We start from the raw sequence: 21,763 nt of genomic DNA, 5'->3' as shown, positions 1-21,763 counted from the left end.
TTCGCTGTCATCTTGATGGCCTCTCTCCATTCCGCACAGGATAAGCCTCGGTGATCTCTTATCCATTTGTTCCCTGGCATGTATTCCTGGAAGAATTCAACGCCCTTTCCTTTGTTCAGCAACTTCGTTCGTGACTGTTCTCTGTCTTGTAGTATCTGTCAGAACTTCCTTACATTGGGAAGATGGCTACTTTTGGACATAACTTGATCATTCATTTCTATGCCTAGATCTTGCAAACAAATTGTACGTTCTTGCTCCAAGTTCCTAGTTGCATTAATGCAGCCGTTATTTGCAAGCGATAATTTATTACAAATGTTAATATGCTGTAGTTTGGCTTCCCAAGTGGCGCAAAACAAACCAAGGCCTTTATACTTCCTTTTGGTATACACCATATGATCCAGAACGTCTGCTGGTAGTTGTAATAATTTTTTAGTTCCACTCTTTAATGTTTTATCCGTATCTGATAGAAAAGTTTGAGGTATCTTGTTTAGGGGAGTAACTTGGAGTGGGTAAATAAGAGTAGGTGATATTGAACTATTTAAATTGAAAATTTCTGGTCAGATTGCAGCAATAGTGAGCTAACAAGGGTGTCAATCTTGTTCCGCGTCTTGTCAAATATGGCTTGTGCATCCAGTTTAAGTTCATTTATGAAATTCACACCTAAGTAATGAACCGCACTTCCGTTGCACTGTGATTTAATTTCACAGTCATCATTTATGATGATATTCTCCTCCGTTAGCTGACCTTTCTTGACAGAAAGACCTATTTGTACTTATTTGATTATTGTTTGCATGAAGGAGCTATACCAAAGGAATGGAGAGTTGCTATAGTTGCTCCTGTGTATAAAGGAAAGGGTGACAGACATAAAGCTGAAAATTACAGGCCAGTAAGTTTGACATGCATTGTATATAAGCTTTGGGAAGGCAATCTTTCCGATTATATTAGACATCGATTACAATGTGGTCGTGAAAATTCAATATTCATTATATTAGACATGTTTGCAAAATAAACAACTAGTTCGATAGAAGGCAGTTTGGGTTTAGGAATGGTTATTCCACTGAACCTCAATTTGTAGGACTCCAGCAAGATATAGCAAATGGTCAAATGGACTGTATCGCTATTGACCTGTTTAAAGCATTTGATAGGGTGGATCATGGGAGACTACTGTCAAAAATGAGTATAATAGGGCTTGACAAAAGAGCGACTCAATGGGTGGCTATGTTTCTAGAAAACAGAACTCGGAGATTTAGAGTAGGCGAAGCTTTATCCACCCTGTAATACAGGGTGCGTCAAAAATACCTGACGAATTTCAAACGCAAATAATTCGGCAACGCAACAAGCCATTTAAAGATTTATTGCACAGTTGGAAAGAGTAGTGTTTGCCATTTGCGTCACATACACATGAACACTAGGCTTTGAAAATAATGTCATCCAAATGCCGACCATCCTGTTCGATGCACCTCTGAAGCCTCTCCCTGAAGTTCCGCATGACTCGCGTGACATGTCTTGCGGTATTGCCTCGATTTCTTCACGGATGGCAGCTTTCAGGTCCTGTAGTGTTCACGGCTGAAGTCAGAAGACGTGATCCTTCAAATATTACCAGAGAAACAAATCGCATGGGGTGAGGTCATCGGAACGGGCTGGCCATGGTGCGATCCGAGAGTCCCATAGCACGTGAATGCCGACGCACGGAACGTTGAGAAGATTGCGTAGCGGCGTCTCACTGCAAGGACGTTCTCTGGTGTTCAGACGCTACTAGGCCTACCAGGCGGCTTCGTTTTCACACTCGAACCACTTTTTCTTAAACTGTTCACCCATAACAGAATGGTGTTCCTGCTCGGAACTTTCTCATGTCGACCTAAGCCAAAGTGTCTGCGAAACAAATTGTGTTAACAGAGTCGGCATTTTTTAAATAAGTCTCAATCACGAAACCTCGGAGTTCACCACTGTACGCCATGCTAGCGACTGGCTGACTGACTAGCCCGGACGAGACGATGCATGTGTTCTCCAAGGCCAAGACCAAGACCGCGCGCACCATGACAATAACGCCTGTTTGCAAGCTGTGGCCAATATGCTCCAATCTGTGTGTGAAATAAATTGCAAACCCTGCTCTTTTAAACTGCGCAACAAAACTGTCAATGGCTTGTTGCGTTGCCGAGTTATTTACGTCTGAAATTCGTCAGGTATTTCTGCAGCACGCTACAATTAAGAGGGGAATTCCTCAAGGCAGCAGAGATAAGGCTTTTTGCAGATGAAGTTATTCTGTATAGAGTAATAAATGTTACAAGATTGTGAGCAACTACAAAGTGACCTTGATAATGTTGTGCGATGGACAGCAGGCAATGGTATGATGATAAACAGGGTTATAGGTAAGATTGTGAGTTTCACAAATAGGAAAAGTCCTCTCAGTTTTAATTACTGCATTGATGGGATGAAAGTTCCTTATGGGGATCATTGTAGCTAGGTTTTAATATAAGGAAAGATCTTCATTGCGTTGATGGGGAATGAACGTTTCTCACGTCCGCAGGATTTACCTCCATATTGCCCTGCACGTGTTCCCCGGGTGGTGCTAAGCGAGCAACAACAAATCGGCAGCCAAACTATCAACAGACGTTGATCTCCTGGCCAAATGGACTCAGAGAGAACTTCTGCAAATGGTCCTTCTCAGGACCAACCTGCAAAGATACTAGGACCTTCTTTACGAATATGCCAAATAAACATCGAAGGCATATCCAGATCGAAAAGTGAACATCTTTCTAGAATCCTTCTTGAAAACAACATCGATTTAGTGACCATTCAAGAAACTCATACTGCGACTGAGGAACAGCTAAGATTGAGAGGAAAAATCCCTGGTTATATCGCTATTGGGGCAACCTACCACCAAACGTATGGGGCAGCAACCTATGCTCGTTCAAATCTACAAGATGTTCGGCTCATTTCAGCAACAGTGACTGATGATGTTCACGTGGTAACTGTTGGCATATCGGGCATCAAAGTGGTAAATGTATATAAACCACCATCTGTGGCTTGGTCAAATGAAGTGCTCCTAACCCAGAATCATCCAGCAATATATGTCGGAGATTTCAATAGTCACCATCCGAACTGGAAATATGATGATGCAGATGAATGTGGCTCTCAACTAGTCACCTGGGCTGAAGCTAATAATCTACACCTGGTTTTCGATGTGAAAGATAGAGGAACCTTTAAGTCAGCCCGCTGGAAGAGAGAATACAATCCTGATCTTTGCTTTGTCACTGAAAATGTAAATGGTATTGTCCTGCCTACTGCAAGGAAAGTAATGGAAAACTTTCCCCACAGTCAACACAGACCTGTCATGATAACTACAGGAATACAAATACCTTTGGTTAAAAGCACACCTCGACCACGCTGGAATTTCAATAAAGCCAAGTGGGATTGCTTTTCAGAAGATCTTGACAAATGTGCCCGATTCATACCGCCTATTCAGTCTAACTACAAACGTTTTGCTGGACTTATTATCTCAATTGCCAAGAAATATATTCCAAGAGGGCTGCAGAAAGAGTATATCCCTGGATGGAATGAAACTTGTGAGACACTATGAGGAGTATTTACAGGGTGGAGATCCTGAAATAGCAAGTGCTCTGTTACAGAGTTTAGATGAATCTCGACAGCAGAAGTGGAACAATACGGTTGAGACTATGGACTTCAAACAGTCCAGCAGAAAAGCCTGGAGTCTTCTCAGGAAACTTACCGGAAACAGAATCTGCCACAAGAGAAATGGTTGCATCACCCCCAACCTAGTAGCTGAACATATTGTTAAAATGTCACGAGCGCCCTCTGATAAGAAACATACCGTCCAAGTAAAGAAGTTGCTCAAACAACAGAAAAGCAACTTGCAGGACAACTCCATATACTCGGAACCATTTTCACATCTGGAAGTAGATACTGCTATTAAAAGCCTCAAACCTGGTAAAGCTGCTGTCTTTGATGGGATATTTCCCGAGTTTCTGATACATAGTGGTCCAAACACAAGGCTCTGGTTGGCTAAATTCTACTCTAATATCTTATCGGCTGGGCATCTGCCAAATGAATTCCAGGTAAGCAAGATCATTGCAATTCTGAAACCCGGTAAACCGGAAGACCAAGTCGATAGCTACCGACCAATAGCATTGCTGAGTGTTTGCTATAAACTCCTTGAGAGACTTGTGTACAACAGAATTAGTTCGGATATTAATGAAGTGATCCCAGTAGAGCAAGCTGGATTCAGGCAGAACCGAAGCTGTGTTGACCAGGTGCTAGCACTAACAACTCACATTGAGGCTGGTTTTCAAAGGGGCTCTAAAACATCTGCAGTCTTTGTAGATCTAAAGGCTGCATATGATACTGTGTGGAGGCAAGGGCTGATGTTGAAGCTGCAACGAGTTATCCCTTGCAAAATTGTAACCACACTGATCAACAATATGCTAACCGAAAGGCTCTTCCGTGTTGTCATGTATGATGACATTAGTCGTCTTAGGAAACTAAAAAAAAATGGCCTTCCCCAGGGATCAGTATTGGCACCTCGTCTATTCAATCTCTACATATCGGATATTCCTGAGACAAAAATCAGTAAAATTCTCTTATGCAGATGACCTAGCCATTGTCATTCAACATCCAGATCTCAGCCATGCCGAGGCCATCCTGACGTCTGACCTGGATACACTTAGCTCTCACTTCCGAAACTGGAGACTACAACCCAGTATGAATAAGACAGAATCTGCTTGCTTCCATCTCCACAACAAGTTGGCTAATACAAAACACCAAGTACGCTTCAATGGCTCAGTGCTAAAGCACAATCCTAATCCAAAGTACCTCGGGGTAACGCTTGACCGAACCCTATCTTATAGAAAGCATCTTGAAAACCTCGGATCTAAGTTGAGATCACGTAATAATATTCTGTTTAAATTGTGTGGAACTTCATGGGGTGCTTCAGCGGACACATTACGATGTACTGCGCTTGGCCTCGTGTATTCTGCAGCTGAATACTGCTCTTCAGTATGACTTAACAGTTGCCACGTGAAGAAAGTCGATGTACAACTTAACACCACCATGCGTATCATCTCTGGTACTCTGAAGCCTACTGCAACGCACTGGCTGCCAGTCCTGTCCCACATTGCTCCACCAAGCCTGCGACGTTCAAGAGCCCTTGTTCAAGAATATGATAAGATCATGTCCAATCCAACTCTACCTATCCATAGATTTCTGGAGACAAAGGCTGAAATCCCGTAAGCCACCGATGAAAACAGCTAAGAATCTAATGGATGCTGGTTTCAATTTAAAAGAGGAATGGAAAGAGGAATGGATTCATACAGCTCTGGAGTGGCCAAGCCTCTTTAATCCAAATCATGCCCCAGCTGGTTTCAGCTTGCCAAGAAGAACGTGGGCATCACTAAACAGGTTCCGCACAAATTGTGGAAGATCTGCATTCTCCCTTCACCAGTGGGGCTTCAGGGACTCTCCAGCATGTGATTGTGGTGCTTTAGTCCAGACCATGCATCATGTAATGGACGAATGCCCTCTGCGTGCTTATGGTGGAGACCGAAAAGACTTTGCTGATGTTTCAGTATCCCTACTGCAGTGGATAAACAATTTAGATATTCATGTGTAATTGTTCCCTACTTACCATGTATTCTTTGCAGGTTTTTCTTTTGTATAATATTGTATATACTTGTCCATTCTGTAAATTCCATACGCTTAATAATAATAATAATAATAATAATAATAATAATAATAATAATAATAATAATAATAATAATAATAATAATAATAATTGCGTTGATCACATAAACGGGATTGTAAATAAAGGGTACAGATCTCTGCACATGGTTATGAGGGTGTTAAGAAGTTGTAGTAAGAATGTAAAGGAGATGGCATACAAGCCTCTGGTAAGACCCCAACTGGAATATGGTTCCAGTGTACGAGACCCTCACCAGGATTACCTGATTCAAGAACGGGAAAAAATCCAAAGAAAAAAAGAAAATCAGCTCGATTTGTTCTGGGCGATTTCCGACAAAAGAGTAGCGTTACAAATATGTTGCATAGTTTGTGCTAGGAAAACTTCGGAGAAAGAAGAAGAGCTGCTCGACTAAGTGGCAAGTTACAAATCATTATTCTCTTCATTGTTCTGTATTGAAAACAGCTTTATCACTAAGTTTACAAAAGGAGTATTTTGTTACACCACCTATTCAATACAATCCATTGTTGCATGGTTAAATGAACATAGAAATTACCAGATTTTAAAGGTACATGTTTCGCCCCTCTTTTACTGGGCATCATCAGTCTTATTCAATCCTAGAACAAACATTGGTGTGAGGACCTTATCCAATTTATATAAACTAAAGTTTAGTTTAGTTTGTATTTACATGAATTTTCCTTTCTTTGTTATTATTTTTGTAAGTATGTAAAATATAGTGTTTGCTTGTACAGTTTATTTTGTTTATATTTATGTCCTTTGTAAATGTTGTATATTTCCTGCTTCAAGTTAATTGTTGTGATTATTTAAGGTATTTTCTTTTTCTGACCTTTCTCTACTTCACTTATCACTCAAACTTCCTCGCCGAGGCTTAGGCATTTCACTATGCGTTTCTCCATGCTTTACACTTGCAGAACAATAAGCAGAAACTAAACGACTGTTCAAAAAAACTCTGTAGGTTTTCCTTGTACTGATATAAAGCAGGCTGATGGCATGTTGAGCCTTATTAGTACTGTCAATTCCTGTCCCAGCTGCATATGGTGAACACAGCAGGGGTGGACAAATATGCCGATATGTAAACATATTGATGTCGTCCGGGAATACCATACTGCAGTACATTTAGGAACAATAACACACATACCACAATTGCACAGTTAATGATGTACAGAGTAATTTTCACTTCTAATGAGCAAAAGTTTTCTTTGAAAAATCAAGAAATTCGTGTAACCAAATTTTGAGTAATAGAGAAAGGTCAGATTGAGACTTGAAACTGGTGTTACAGATATAATTCAAGGGTATGCTCCACAAACAGGAAATACAGATATGGATCTATACCTTATAATTCAAGGGTATGCTCCACAAACAGGAAATACAGATATGGATCTATACCTTGAATATCTGGAAGGAAACATACAGGACTAACAAGTTGTGATCATAGAAGACATGAATGCCCAAGTAGGGCAGGAAAGAAAAGGAGATGAGGAGATTATAGGTCCGTTTGGATATGGGAAGTGAAGCAAGGCTGGAGATATTTTGGGAGACTTTTGTAGAAGAAATGAGCTGATCATTGGTAACACATGGTTTTGAAAGAAAAACAGTCAGAAGATAACAAGATATAGTTGGGATAACAAAATCAAAACTCTGATAGATTACAGTTTGGTCGAGAAAGGTAACAGAAAAATGTTGCTAGATGTAACAGCCCTCCGAAGTGAATCTTTTGAAGGAGATCACAGAGTTGTGAAAGCTAAGTTAAAGCTAAGGGTGTGGAAACTGCAGGAGAAGGAAATAAATAAAGAGTTCCAAACACACATAAAAAAAGTATACCTAAGGAAAAAATCGGAAGGGTCGAAGAAGAAGAAGAAGAATGGGCATACTTTAAAACAGTCATGGTCAAGTCTGCAGAAAAGACCTGTGGAAGAGTATCAGGAAGGAAGAAAGATCAAGAAACACCCTGGTGCAATGACAGGGTAAAAGATATAGTTAAAAGGAACAAACAAGCTTGGAAAAGATGGCTGAGAAGCAGAACAACAGAATGCAAAACAGAATACAGGCACTGCAAGAAGGAGTGCTCCAAGGTGGTTCAAGAAGAGAAAAAGAAATGCTGGCAAAAATTCAATGAATCTCTGCAAGAAGATACAACCGTAAGGAAAAATATCTTACACCAGTGGGTAAAAAAGAAGAAAAACCTGGGAGAAGGTGCTAACTTCATTAAAAATGAACAGGAGGAAGTGATGAGACAGAAGCCATATATATTGTAGAGGTGGAGAAAATACTCTGAACAGCTTTACAACGTGCAAAATACCTCGGTACAAGGAGAAACCGAAGAACCACATTTAGTGTATATGGAAGATAAGGAAAACGAGGTGTCCACGGCAGAGATTGAGTGGGCCACTAAAAGAATGAAACGAGGCAAGGCAGCTGGAATTGACGAAGTCACCATAGAAATGATAATAGCAGCAGGAGTAGTTGGTCTACAGTGGTTGTATAGACTCTTCAGAGTGAGATGGAGAGAAAAGACTGTTCCATAAGAGTGGATGAAAGGGGGTCATTATACCAATTTTCAAGAAAGGAGACAGGAAGCAATGTGAAAATTACAGAGGAGTGACACTGATACCTCATATAGCTAAGATCCTTGAAAGAATCCTGGATAGACGAATGAGAGACAGAGTAGAGGGAAAATTGGCAGAACACCAGTACGGACTCAGAAGAGGCAGGTCCACATTTGACCCAATATTTACATTGCGTCAAATGATGGAAAGGTATTGGGAATATGGAAAGGACATGGTAGTAACGTTTCTAGATATTCAAAAGGCATATGACAGTGTCCAAAGGAATTTAGTATGGAAAACATTGACAGAGGCACAGATTGGGAATGAAACAATGCAAATGGTAATAGCATTGTATCAAAATTGTGAAAGCTATGTTAGAACCAAAGTGGGTCAAACTGAATGGTTCAGAGTTGAGACAGGCTTAGGACAGGGAAGTGTATTGTCTCCATTACTCTTCATTATCATGGATAGAATTCTACATAATATCAAGGAGAAGAGTGCCTCCGTGGCTCACACGGCAGCACGTCGGCCTCTCACCGCTCAATACCGTGGTTCAAATCGCGGTCGCTCCATGTGAGATTTGTGCTGGACAAAGCGGAGGCGGGACAGGTTTTTCTCCGGGTACTCCGGTTTTCCCTGTCATCTTTCATTCCAGAAACACTCTCTATTCTCATTTCATAGCATCTATCAGTCATTAATAAATCACTTTGGGAGTGGCGACCCCATCGTACTAATAGCCTATATCTGCTTCGTTCATTCCATCCCTGACCCGGTCAATGACTGGAAAACAGGTTGTAGGTTTTTCATCAAGGAGAAGATGATGGGCAAGCAAGTAAAGTCTATGCTCTTTGCTGATGACATTGTAGTTTGGGGAGATAAGGAAGAGGAAGTATAGACACAAGTTGATTTACGGAAGGAGGAGATAAGAAATTTTGGAATGAAGATTAGTACTGCAAAAAGTACTTTGATCGTGACAAGAGGTAAGAGAAAATCCAGGGGAGTGATAAAAATAGGAAATGAACCTCTTGAAGTAGTGAAAATTTTTAAATATTTGGGCAGGATGATGTCACAAGATGGAAATTTGGATGGAAACTGATTCAAGAGTACAGTAGTCTATAAGTTTCTACTAGTGTGTGAGAGACATTGTATGGAACAAAGATGTGCCAATGAAGTGCAAGGAGGTTTTATACTCGTCCTATTATAAACCTATACTGACCTATATTTTTCAGCAGCCTGGACGTTGACTAAGAAGAACCAAAGTAAGATACAAGCAGCACAAATGGGGTTCTTGAGGAGCATACAGGGAAAGACAAGACGAGATAGAATACGAAATGAGGAAATAAGGAGAAGCAAGGGAGTGTGTAAACTTCAAGAAGAGATTGATATAGCAAAACTAAAATGGTTTGGACACATGATTGCGACTGCCAGGAAAGAGAATACCAAAGAGAACATTCATGGATACCGAGACTGGAAAGAGGCCTAGGGCACATCCTAGAATGAGATGGAGATCTGTTGTGGACTGTATTGCAAATAGAGGAGTCGATAGCAATAAAGTACTAGAAGAGGAATGGTGGAAAGATCGAGTAAGGTGGAGGGCTTTGGTACACTACCCTACCCAGAGAGAATCTGGAAAAGGGAATGGATGGAGAAGAGAAATAAATTCATATGAAGAACAGGACAAACAGCCAGGAAATTAAAGTTACTTTGTGATACTGAAAATTTGAGTAATGGAGGTTCGAGATATCGAGGTTCGACTGCACTTCATGTTTATGCTCTTTTGTCAGCTCCAGAGTCACGTCCCAGACAGGGATCTTGAACTGCGCCATGCTAGCCTCTGGGACAGGTTGGGCAAGGATATTTGTTTTTTATGTTGATGGTAGGCCAAAACGATGATCATGTGCGCACTTGAAACTTTTGATCGACTACTACAACTCCTTAGTTGTAAGAGCAGGTGATTCAGTGTCATCAGCTTACTGCAGTTCATTTATCCTGGTCACATGAGTTAAGGGACATGGATGACGTCTTGTCAAGATGAAGATACTTTCATCAAGGCAACACCTTAAATCAATGCTAGAGGTGTTGGTACATGATGCCTCACAAAGCATAGCAGTCACATACAGAGCAAACAGAGCTGAGACAAGTAAACACCTTTGCTTTAATCCACATTAGGAAAAGCATCAGAGATGATTTTTCTGATGGCGAACCTGACGAGACATGCCCACATGAAGTGGTTGAACCAGGCCTACAAAACATTTAGGGCAATGAATTGTCTCAACATGGACCATGTAGCAGGCCTTGGGACAAAATCAAAGGCATTTTCCAGATCATAAAACACTAAGTAAAGGGGTTGCTGCTGTTCTCCACATTTTTCTTGGAATGCCACACACAGAAGATTATGTCAATTCTTCCTCTTGAGGCATGGAAACCACAATGAGACTCAGAAGAATCATCTTGGAGACAACCTGGAAACAGTTCAGTAGAATTTTACAAAAATGGGCAATGCATGAATAAGAACTAAGCAGCGCCTCTTCAGAAAACAAAACTGTTCAGTTATTGTTCCAATGTAAATAGAGATTTTGCATAATCAAATATTGGCTTCTTGACAAAGGAATTAAAGCGTGAATGGCAAAAATCAAAGAACAGGAAGAACAAACTTGTTGGAGACTATCTTTCAAAATGCCAGGTATTCATCAACCTAACAAAGTGTGAGTCCAGCTACACCACTTCCGTACTGGACAAGATATATAAAATTATACCACAAATAAATGTGATTTGCATAATGACAACCTGTGCAACTTTAGCACAGTCTGGCCAATGTATGGAGAAGTTTCCCTTGCACTACATGGGTTGCATGAAGCATCAGAGGAGATGGCTGTATAGATAAAGTTCAGCAACATTATAATTTACCCTGATAGCTTTTCTTCTATTTATCTATAAATAGTGTACATATGTCTACATTATTTTGGTGCTCATATGATGATAACTGACTTGAAGATTCTAACAGGCCATAAAATGACAGATAATTTTAAAACACATCAGAGAAGCAAGTCCTGGGAAAATGTTAGGTGATGCATAGTAGTTTTGATTCCATATTTGATCAGCATTTTTCTCTAGGTTGCAGTTGTAAAAGATGTCTGTTTTCCAGGTTTGAGATGAAAAAAAAAAAAGAAAAGAAAAGTTCTCCAATGACAAATCAGTTGGACTTGTTCTCGTGGCATCAACATGACTGCTACATCCAGTCAGATCCAAATAAATGCTAGGGCATTCCCTATAGGTAATAGGCATTGCCTCTGCCTGATTTGCATGGAAAATGGGTGAAGGCTATCTCCTCATGGACAAAGCAGCCTATTTTCAGTGAGTTTAAACCCTAGGAGTAGCTGCCATAAACAGTAGGGCACACACTGAAAGAAGCTGTGAGCTGGCAGACATCTCGAAGAATGGCGCACTGACATTGCATGTGTTCAAGAAACCAAATGAAAAGGATCAAAATTATGAGACACTGGTGAGGATTACAAGATTACCTACCACAGTACAAGTTCAACCTGGAATGGTGTGCTGTAGTTCTTGATAAAATGCTGTGGGACTTTAATGTGTAAGTAAATAGAGGATTGAATCATTTAATCATATTATCTGAAATCAAGATTGACTCTAGCATGGCTACTATGTGAATTACCTCCTGTTATGCTTCTCAAATTGGGTGCCTAGACACTGAGTAGGAAATATTCCGGGACTAACTTGATGCAAGTAATCCCTCCAGAAGAGCATCTCTTTCTAGGAGGAGAATGGAATGGGAATGTACTAAAAATGAGACAGACAGTCTTAGTGCCAAGGTGGACAAGGATTCAGGATGCTAAATGACTGACTACAGAGTTTGGACTAGGATGAAGCACACAATATGGTTGTTGCCAATATATTCATAAAAAGAGACCTAAATATATCATCATCTTGAAGTTGGTATATTTGAGCACCTTTGAATACTACCAAGATTGAACTGATATCCAACCCTCAAATTTGGGCCCAGAAAACTTGTGCTGTAACGTGTGAGCCACTTGTCTCATTGGTATATTTTAAAATATTTTATGTAAATGAAAATCAACCTGGTAGTCTCAGATTTTGGAAATGTGAAAAGGAGGTGGTACTGGAAACAAAAATCACAGTCAAGGGAGTACAGATAGGAGTACTTTAACTACAACATTGTGTAATGGTAAGCGAACAGAATATTTGTGCGACTATTAATCATGAGTCAAAAGTCACAGAACCTACAGTTCTTAACATGGAATATAAGAAAGTGAAATGTGACACAGTATAATGAAGTAACAAAGGAAGAAGGAGTGATGCTGGAGAGATGATGTATAGTGGTATTGCAGAGATGAAATAGTGGCACATAATAGAGTAAATAACATGGAACATGGGTTACATTTGGGTTGTTGACAACATTTCTTTTTTCTTTCTTGTTTCCTTAAAAAAAAAATATATATATATATCATTTTTGGAGCTCAGAACATGATTTTTAATAGACTCAACAATTACAAATACCTCTCTGAAATTCTTGCAATTTTAGCAAACAGAGTTATTTGGTTTAACATTTGTTTTATTTAGTTATTGGACAGCAATTATTAATTTAGTAGCTTAGTTGCTGGTTTTTTTCCCTGATGACCAAGATTAGAATTTCAATAATTGTGGAGTGTAATCGTCACATGTCCTTACCTACAAAGTGACTCCAGTAAACAAAAACAAAAAAATTGATATAAGCTGGAATTAAATAAAATACTAAATTTACCAATAGCAATGCAATATAATGTATTAATGTAAATATCAATAAGTTTATACTTGAATTAACATATCATCATTTAGGTATTATTATGTAGCAATATAACATTGCTGAGCTAGATTTGAATGAATGAATGAAACTTAAATATTTAGGATATCTGGATTAATGAAATTATCCATCTCCTGATTATCCTCTGCATTCCTTATACCGTGGGAGTTTATTTAATACCACTTACCATGTCTATGAATACTGAGGTGCTTTTTGAAGGCCTCCTTCCAAAGATTTTTATGGTTGGTTTGAGATACATAGTGAAGAAGCTGTGCAAATGACAGATGTGTTTCTGACGTCACATTCTCAGTTCGTGGCCGAGGTAGAGGAATAACTTTTTGATGCTGTTTCTCCAACACCTACAGCAAAAATGATTAGTATTTCACACCAATCTCTTACCTAATGTTTATGTATGCATGTTATTACTCTAAGAAATTTATTTTAAAATATTCAGAGGTATACTTCAAAATTCAAAGTATATCTTGCAACAGCAGAAGAATACAATATAAATAGCACAGAAATAAAACCACACGAAATATAATTCCAAATAACAAAGAAAATAACTTCTGCAAATTACAATAAATCCTTTCTTTCTATTTCCACTGATGTTCTTTCACCTCATTTAGTCTTAGCAATTTAATATAATGTTGCAATGTAAACAGAATGCTTAGGTGATGCACATGAAGGAGTCCTAATAATGGGTATATGGACAGTAGAGGATCCTACAGTTAGAGATTTAAGGAAAGACTACGAACCAGGCTAAAAGACAATCTCATGGCTATAGAACCTGGGAGATTGGTAAGAGAAAAGTATGCTTTCTCCTTTTCTTGTAGCAATCTCAAAAATAGAAATAGTCATTACCATTACCAACCTTTGCTGGAAGATAGTGAAAGATATTTGTAATTGATCTGTATTATATTTTAACATTATCTCCTGGACCTGTATTTAGTGTACAATATCTCAATACCCATATAAAATATTTATATATGGTAGGTTCAATTTAGAGAAGTTATCCAGAGAATGAAGTACCAAAAAGAGCAGGTACCAAGTGGACAGAAGAAAGGAAGAGGATCTATAGTAAACAGACGAAAGCACCCTGGATCCACCGCAAAAAGCTTCATGTGTTCCTAAAGGGACCAATCACACATAATAATAATAATAATAATAATAATCATCCTTCATAATGAGGGACTTCATAACCACCATTAGAATTTTCTGCACACCAATAGTGAGAGTTATGACTGTTCACACAACCATAAGAAGCCCAGACTTATTAGAAAAGAACACATGCTGTGGGTCGAATAAACAACCATTCAATGATGCAAGATACCACTTACACCGGGCAAGTTGAGCGTGCGGTTAGGAGCGCGCAGCTGTGAGCTTGCATCTGGGAGATAGTGGTTTCGAATCCCACTGTCGGCAGCCCTGAAGATGGTTTTCTGTCGTTTGCCATTTTCACACGAATCAAATGCTGGGGGTGTACCTTAATTAAGGCCACGGCCGCTTCCTTCCCATTCCTAGGCCTCTCCTATCCCATCGTCGCCATAAGACCTATCTGTGCGACGTAAAGCAAAACAGCATATACCACTTACAATATCTCACTCTTGTGGCTAGATCAGCAGGTTTTAAACAATGGGCCTGTGTAAACCTGTATGGTTTGATGTGCAACAGCTTTGTAGCTCTGTGTGCAGAAGAAACTGAAACGCCTACTTGTGCTAATTTCGTGAGTGATTTATTTGGTGACCGTTCAAGATTCGCACCAATGTCATCTAGCTTTTACTCTATTAGAACTGTTCGTGTGTGCGCATGTTTTTATTGGGCACTGAAGCAGTAATTTCAAATTTATTTACAATTACGTGAATCTGTGCTCGTGAAGGTGGCACTTCACTAGGAAATTGCTGAACAAATACATGGCGTACCCGACGAGCCGACTTGTACTTAAAATAACTTTTACATACGAAAATAGGGTGTTGCAATGATAACCATCTTACCATATTAACAGCCGAGATTCAGAGTGATTACTGATGCTAGGATGAACATGTGCACGCTTCTTGTAAGGTCAAGAACTATATGCGTGCCTCCCGTACTGCTACGTTGGTCTCGGAGAGTAAAAATGCCGCTGGATGATCTGGATTTATACAGGAGACCCTGTACATCTATTCAACTATGAAAACCCTTCATACTAACATAACTACCGTATCAAGATACCAGTAGGAAAGAGATTTTCAGACTGATTTGAGGGGTTTCAATAGACACAGAGACTGTCACTGATATTCGGCCAGAGCCGCTCTTTTCCCATTACCTTCTTTATCATACAGAGGAAAGAGGAATAAACATGAGATGGATTGATGGAAGGATGTGCTAAAGTGCCACAAATATACACAACAAAAACTAAGTGTTTGAATTCTGTAGTAATGAAATTAATACCATATATTTTGGAAGTGCCACAAGGGAGCATCACTTTAATATTCAGCCACGCCGTGTGTTTACCTCTCACAGGGCTGTCGCCTTACTCAAACACAGTCTCTGTACATCCAAGCGTTGTGCCACTGCAGCTTGTCAATAATATGGATTATGAAGGAAAGAATAGCACATTTGATCAACACTAACTGATAATATTCCATTATTCTAAGATTAGCAATTTTCCTAATACCAAAAAACCCAATAGGAAATATAAAATTCGACAAAGAAGACAGGCTGAAGTCAGTTCCTCAAAAAGGTCAGCCCGAGAAATTCACGAACCACGAAGAACTTATATTAAGAAGAAGAAACATCCCATCATGCTGTAAAATTAGTAGCAGAACTGTTTCAAGAGTGTAGTAAGAAAGTCCATTCTGAAACAGTCCATAGAGTTATGAGGAAGGAAGTATACTGAGACCTGTGGAATATGTCTCTTTCAAAGAAACATTTACTATGTTGCGTAAAATATCATCTCTGATATGAGCTGTGGAATATGTCTCTTTCCAAGAAACGTTTACTATGTGGTGTAAAATATCATTGTAGAATATTTTATTTGTATTCCTTTAATCTATCGAAATTTGGAAATGTAACTATTAAATTGTAAAGGGTTCTTATTATTGTTAGGTGATATTCTGGAACATTTTCGTCATGACGCTGACTTTCGGAACAGGGTGTGTCTGCCCCTGTCGATTCAAGAAGAATTTTTTTACTAATTTTGGAAGATAGAAAGTTCGCGATTAGGGTTAGGCGATGTTCTGGAATACAGTATTGTGAAAACATTGCGACTTGGTAAGGGGTTTTGATTGGTGGATCTGGGTGGCGAAAAGTAAGCTTCTGTGGCCAGATTGGTTACCTGGTGATCGGACCGGAGCCAGCCTCGGTCTTCTTAAGAGAACGAGGCAAGATTTCATGATCTTTTTCGTTTTTCGTCAGTCCAGCGATCAGACGCACTTCGGCGATCCTCCCACCCAGGATGGCGAACCTTGGGGTAAGCACTGTTGGTTTCATTTCTGCCTTAATTTAAATTTGTTTGCTTTTCTTCTCACACAGAAGTTTACCCCTACTTGCCCAGACTCCCACTCAATTATTAAGATACCTTAACCTTTCAGCTGGGCCTGCCCGTTTGATTTTGGAGGCACTCCCAATTTTCTTTTAGTTTTGTAAACAGTGTAATTAGTAGATTAATTTTATTTCCTTCGGTGTTTACCTCCGGTAACTTCGTATCACCTGATGCACGCTAGTTTTTCCTCTGCCCCGCATCAGAAGTGCTTTTAGTGCAGGAGTAAGTTGAACTGGCCTCTGCGTGAAGTTTACGTATTTCCGATTTCCATCTTGTTTCCATTAGGTGGCGCGATTATTTGAAGGTGTCGTTAATTTTCACTTAACGTATTTTTAATATCATGTGATTCTTATTACCTGTAATCGTTGTATTCTGGAAGTTGCATTATGTTAAAGTATCTCTGTACCTTAGCCTCTTTGATTCAAAGGAACAGTCCTTGGTAAATTACGTTTAATCTCGTTGATGTTGAGATATAACCTACTTTGGATGGATGAATTTTGTTTTGTAACGTTTATTTTGGAAAATAATATCGCAGATCAACAGGTCACCGTTGATTTTTCTAGAAACCCGCAACCTACGTATCCCAATGGCCCTGGTAGGGTTCCCATGCCTGCTCCACATCCTTTATTATAGTCATCACACTACCCAACCAGATGTTCATTTGATTACATTTGATGTAGTTCATCTGATGTTTTGTTTAGTGCTAAAGGTGTTAAAGTGCCATGTAATTTAAGTTTTCCTTTTTCCTTACTATGTGTCGTGTAACCGCCACCGGAAACCAGTTACATATTGGTAGCAGAGCGTGGTTGATTGCAGACGAAAGAAAAGTAAACGGTGAGTGTCATAACTAACCTAAAAAAGCTTAATGTCTAAAAATTGGTAAATCACCTTGAAATTTCGTTTCTGCCTGTCAGGATGGCTCGTGCTGTTCCTAACCCTTTCCATTGAGAAAGGTAGAATTAATTTACGAACTTCAAATCCATAAACTGAATTCCACTGGCAATGTCAGAGATGACACGAGCCTGTTGAAACAGTCCCTTAATTTGCCGGTAACCATCCCTGCGTTAAATGCAGACAAATTGCGCGAGTCTTTGGCGGTGGTTAGAGATAAATTATCAGAATTTAATGCCATTCTTGTGTTTTTCTGTTCTTCTGAGCCCTCGCATGGCCAATTAGCATGGGTTAAAGCACAACTACAGCATTATCTGAATCAAATTCAGGATTTGTTATCTCTTAAATTGCCAGTAGATGAGCGGCAGGAGTATGAATCCTTATTAGTACAATTATAAAGGATATTTGACAAAATCATAGGCTTGCTTGAAGGGAATGAGTTGCCTAATGCAAATTCTGAGGTTCAAGTATCTACCCCTTCTGAATCGTGTGAAAGTGTTAACTCTCGTGTAGCTTCTCAAGCGTGTACTGTGGTCACTAGTGAAAGTGTTATTCAGGAGTCAAATGTGGGTAATGTTCGCTTGGGATCTTCTGCTTCTTTGTTTTCAAGAGCTATGGCACCTGTAAGTAATTCATGTAATGTATCTTCTTCGTATGTCAGTATCTCTACTAATTTTCCTGCAGCACCTGGTAATTGTACCGTGGCTCAGCGTCAGCCTTCTGTTGCTACACAACCTGGCTCTTATGCGATGGTGCAAAACCATCCCCCTGTCCTAGTGCCACCTGTATCAAGTGCTCTTTTAGATTGCATAACCCCTACACAAGTAGTTAATGCTCCGATGGTCTCTCAAATTTGTAAGAATGTTTCACAAATGAGTATACCTGAACCTGGCACATTGCAGTCTAACGCTAATCCTAACCTCACTTTCAGTACTCTACTCTTTTTGCAAGGGTACTTGAATCTAGGTTACCATTCAAATAATAAAAAAAGCAAGGTATTAGGATCCACCTATTCAATACTAAATTACGTGATAAGTTATTAAGTCATCACATATTCATTTAATCAAACTTATGGTAGCGGTTTTGCCACGACTTCTACTACTGTCACTACCACTCGTAGTACTGCTGTTTCTACTACTACTGCCAATAGTGATACTGTTGGACCCTTACCAAAATGCTTAATTCCTGTTCATTTCCCACAGGTACTGGCAAGGCTTTCTTCAAAATGTTAGAATCTCGAGTCAGAACTATGAGTAGGCTAGTGATAAAAAATTTGGTCTCTCATTTTTAATGAAGTTTCTTTCTCTGCTGGACTTCATTACAATGTGACTTTGGATTAAACTGATGGGTACAAAGACTATGGACACCTAGGACGTACCAACAGATTTGCTGATCATGCCTTGGTGTTCATGGTTAGAGGTCTCCTCAGAAAATGGAAGCAACCTGCTATTTACTTTTTCTGCAGAGACACTGTATCCCCTGAGAAACTTGAAAGTTTTGTTAAAGGATGTCATTCGTGCTTTGCAGAAAACCGGCTTGGAAATTGTAGCAAGTGTGTGCTACCAGGGTCCCACAAACAGCAGGGTAATATGAGAGTTGTGCAGTGAGACTCGCTCTGGCCGTCCTGGTCCGTTCTTCATAGTGGGAGGGAAGGAGATTGTTGCAATCTTTGATCCTCCCCACCTTCTGAACACAACTGGAAATAACCTGTTCTGCCATGGAGTGTTTTATGAACCTGGGAAGAAAGCGGAATGGAAACATCTAGACAGATTGTTCGAACATGACTCACAGAGGACATTCTGCTTTTTTCACAGGCTCACAAAAAACCACATTCACTCCATAGGTTATAGGGCCATGTGAGTGAAATTGGGAGCCTAAGTATTGAATCATGCAGTAGCAGCTACTATTGAATCATTGTTGGATGTCCAAGCCAGAGTCCAGGAAATGTGTTATACTCTCTTCCTCGATTTGCAATTTGTAAGCATGTCCTTCTACACAGTAGTATCTGTTCAGTTTCCAAGTAATTTATGTTTCTGAATTTTGTGATTGTAAGTCATTCATATAATATGATGGAAAGAGTTGTACCAACTTCAGTACCTTTCTATATATATAAAACAACAGTTTTGTCTGTACATTGCACAGAATTTTAAAAGAATGGTGTTTCTGTATCAGTCATGTCAACAGTAACAAGGAAGTGCACTTTTAAATTTTCCATAATTTCTATATATCTGTCTGTATGTATGTATGTATGTACTGTACATGCAGCACGAGAAAGCATGTCAAGAAAATTTAATGAAAACTGGTATGTAAAATCGGGGAATAAGTCGCTACAATCTAGGCCATAAATAATTTTAATCACAGTGAGTGAAATGGTGATTGATTGATTGATGTTTGTTGTTTAAAGGGGCCTAACGTCAAGGTCATCGGCCCCTAATGGTACGAAATGAGACGAAATGAGATGACGAATTAAAAGTCCAAAATCCTCCACTGACCAGAATTCAAAGCGTGAGGACGAAGAATGAATGGAGGATTGATATGAATTTAAAACGATCAGTGGATCCGACCCACAGTGTCTCACATGCACAGAAGCTGGCACAAAACGATAGTAGTACGGACCAAGGGACTGCTTCTATAGTACGATGCTGAATAGATTAGAATATGCTTGTTGTCGAAACGGGTCCAAAATCCAGGTCATCGGCCACTCATAATGGCATTTATCGCTAGAAAATTAGAACCATGGTATTTGCAATGTTGCGGTACTAATCAAGAGTAGTGTAGACTCGCGGTATTCCACACATTATGGTACTACTCATAGGTAATGAAATTCGCACATGTATTACAGACCTAATATGTTTTGCACATTGCGGTGCCCTTGACAGGCAAAGCAAACCTATGGTGTTCATTACCTAAGTGTACTAACCACAGGGACTTGTGCTATCCCATGGTGTTCCTCATATAAGCAAGCCAGAATCATGGGTTCCTTCATCCCATGGTGTCACTCATATAGTGCTACTAATTACAGGTACTGTAAAAGCCGTTGAGCCCTCGCTTGCTACTAATCACAAACCTATTTGGTACCAAACATAGTGGTACTACGCCCAAGTAAAGGCGACACATGGTGTTACCCGCGTGGTGGTACTAATCACAAGTAGTTCCATGGTGCTAATTTGTTCATCCCTTGGTTGCCCCTTTTAGTTGCCTCTTACGACATACAGAGGATACTGTGGGTTTATTCTTTGTCTGCGTCCCCCACCCACAGGGGGGAGTGAAATGGTAGTTTAAGGGAAGGACTAAAATGCAATTCTCAAATATTTATGTTATTAGCGGTCCTAGTGATAAATACTACATAAATAAAGTTATATAGTATTAAATTTCTGATCATGTATGTTTTATACATTTTTAACATACCAGCTATAACAGAGATATCGATGAATTTGTATTTTTGTTTCTAAGTACATATCAGCGCCAAGTCACGAGAAAAGGGGTAAACAGAATTTAATGAAACGGTATGTAAAGTCTGGGAATAAGGAACTACAGTCTACGCTATAAATAATTTTATAAGATGCCCTAATATCACAAAGTCGGAAGAACACTAAATGTGAAGGCCTACAATACAGAAAGCTCAAAAAATTGATCAACAGTAACATTACATTGACCATTGTTTGTTGTGATGTTCTTCGATGGGATTACTGCTGCCTGAATATTGGCGGCAAGTAGATGGGGAGCTAGATCTTTCTCTTCGTTAGCATGCCATTCCTACGGTTCATACATTTTCTAATTTAATAATGTTATTTGCTTTACGTCCCACTAATTACTTTTACGGTTTTCGGAGCCGCCGAGGTGCAGGAATTTAGTCCCACAGGAATTCTTTTATGTGCCAGTAAATCTACCGACACAAGGCTGACATATTTCAGCACCTTCAAATACCACCGGATTAAGCCAGGATCGAACCTGCTGTGTTGGGGTCAGAAGGCCAGTGCCTCAACCATCTTAGACACTAGCCCGGCCATACATTTTCTGATACCATTGTTACATAACACATTGGTTCATCATAGCCTTCCAGCTAATCAATCCCTACTCTGAAGCACTGATTGGAATGAGCAGTGTACACACTTAACAGAAAAATGGTAGAGTAGTGTTCGCGGCTATCTGCGGCCAGCTCATTACAGCACTGGGACTATGGACTGTTAGATCGGCACCGTAGAACTGTTTGTGAAAAGTGAGAAAATGTGCGCTTTTCATTTGATTGAGTATTTTATATGATAACATTGATT

General features: G+C 39.6%; 1 protein-coding gene across 1 annotated transcript in view; it reads right to left on the bottom strand.

Moving 5' to 3' along the window:
* Positions 1 to 21,763, bottom strand: part of Wdr81 (WD repeat domain 81) — a 340,798-nt gene that overhangs the window by 291,131 nt on the left and 27,904 nt on the right. Inside the window, exon 3 of the mRNA XM_067149985.2 lies at positions 13,266 to 13,437. Coding sequence (XP_067006086.2) covers positions 13,266 to 13,437 — 172 coding nt within the window. The remainder of the gene's footprint in view (positions 1 to 13,265; positions 13,438 to 21,763) is intronic.

This window comes from Anabrus simplex, chromosome 6 (genome assembly GCF_040414725.1).
Source record: "Anabrus simplex isolate iqAnaSimp1 chromosome 6, ASM4041472v1, whole genome shotgun sequence".
In the NCBI taxonomy this organism is placed as follows: Eukaryota; Metazoa; Arthropoda; class Insecta; order Orthoptera; family Tettigoniidae; genus Anabrus; species Anabrus simplex.
The sequence above is the reverse complement of the archived record's forward strand: the minus strand, read 5'-3'. Positions and strand labels throughout refer to the sequence as shown.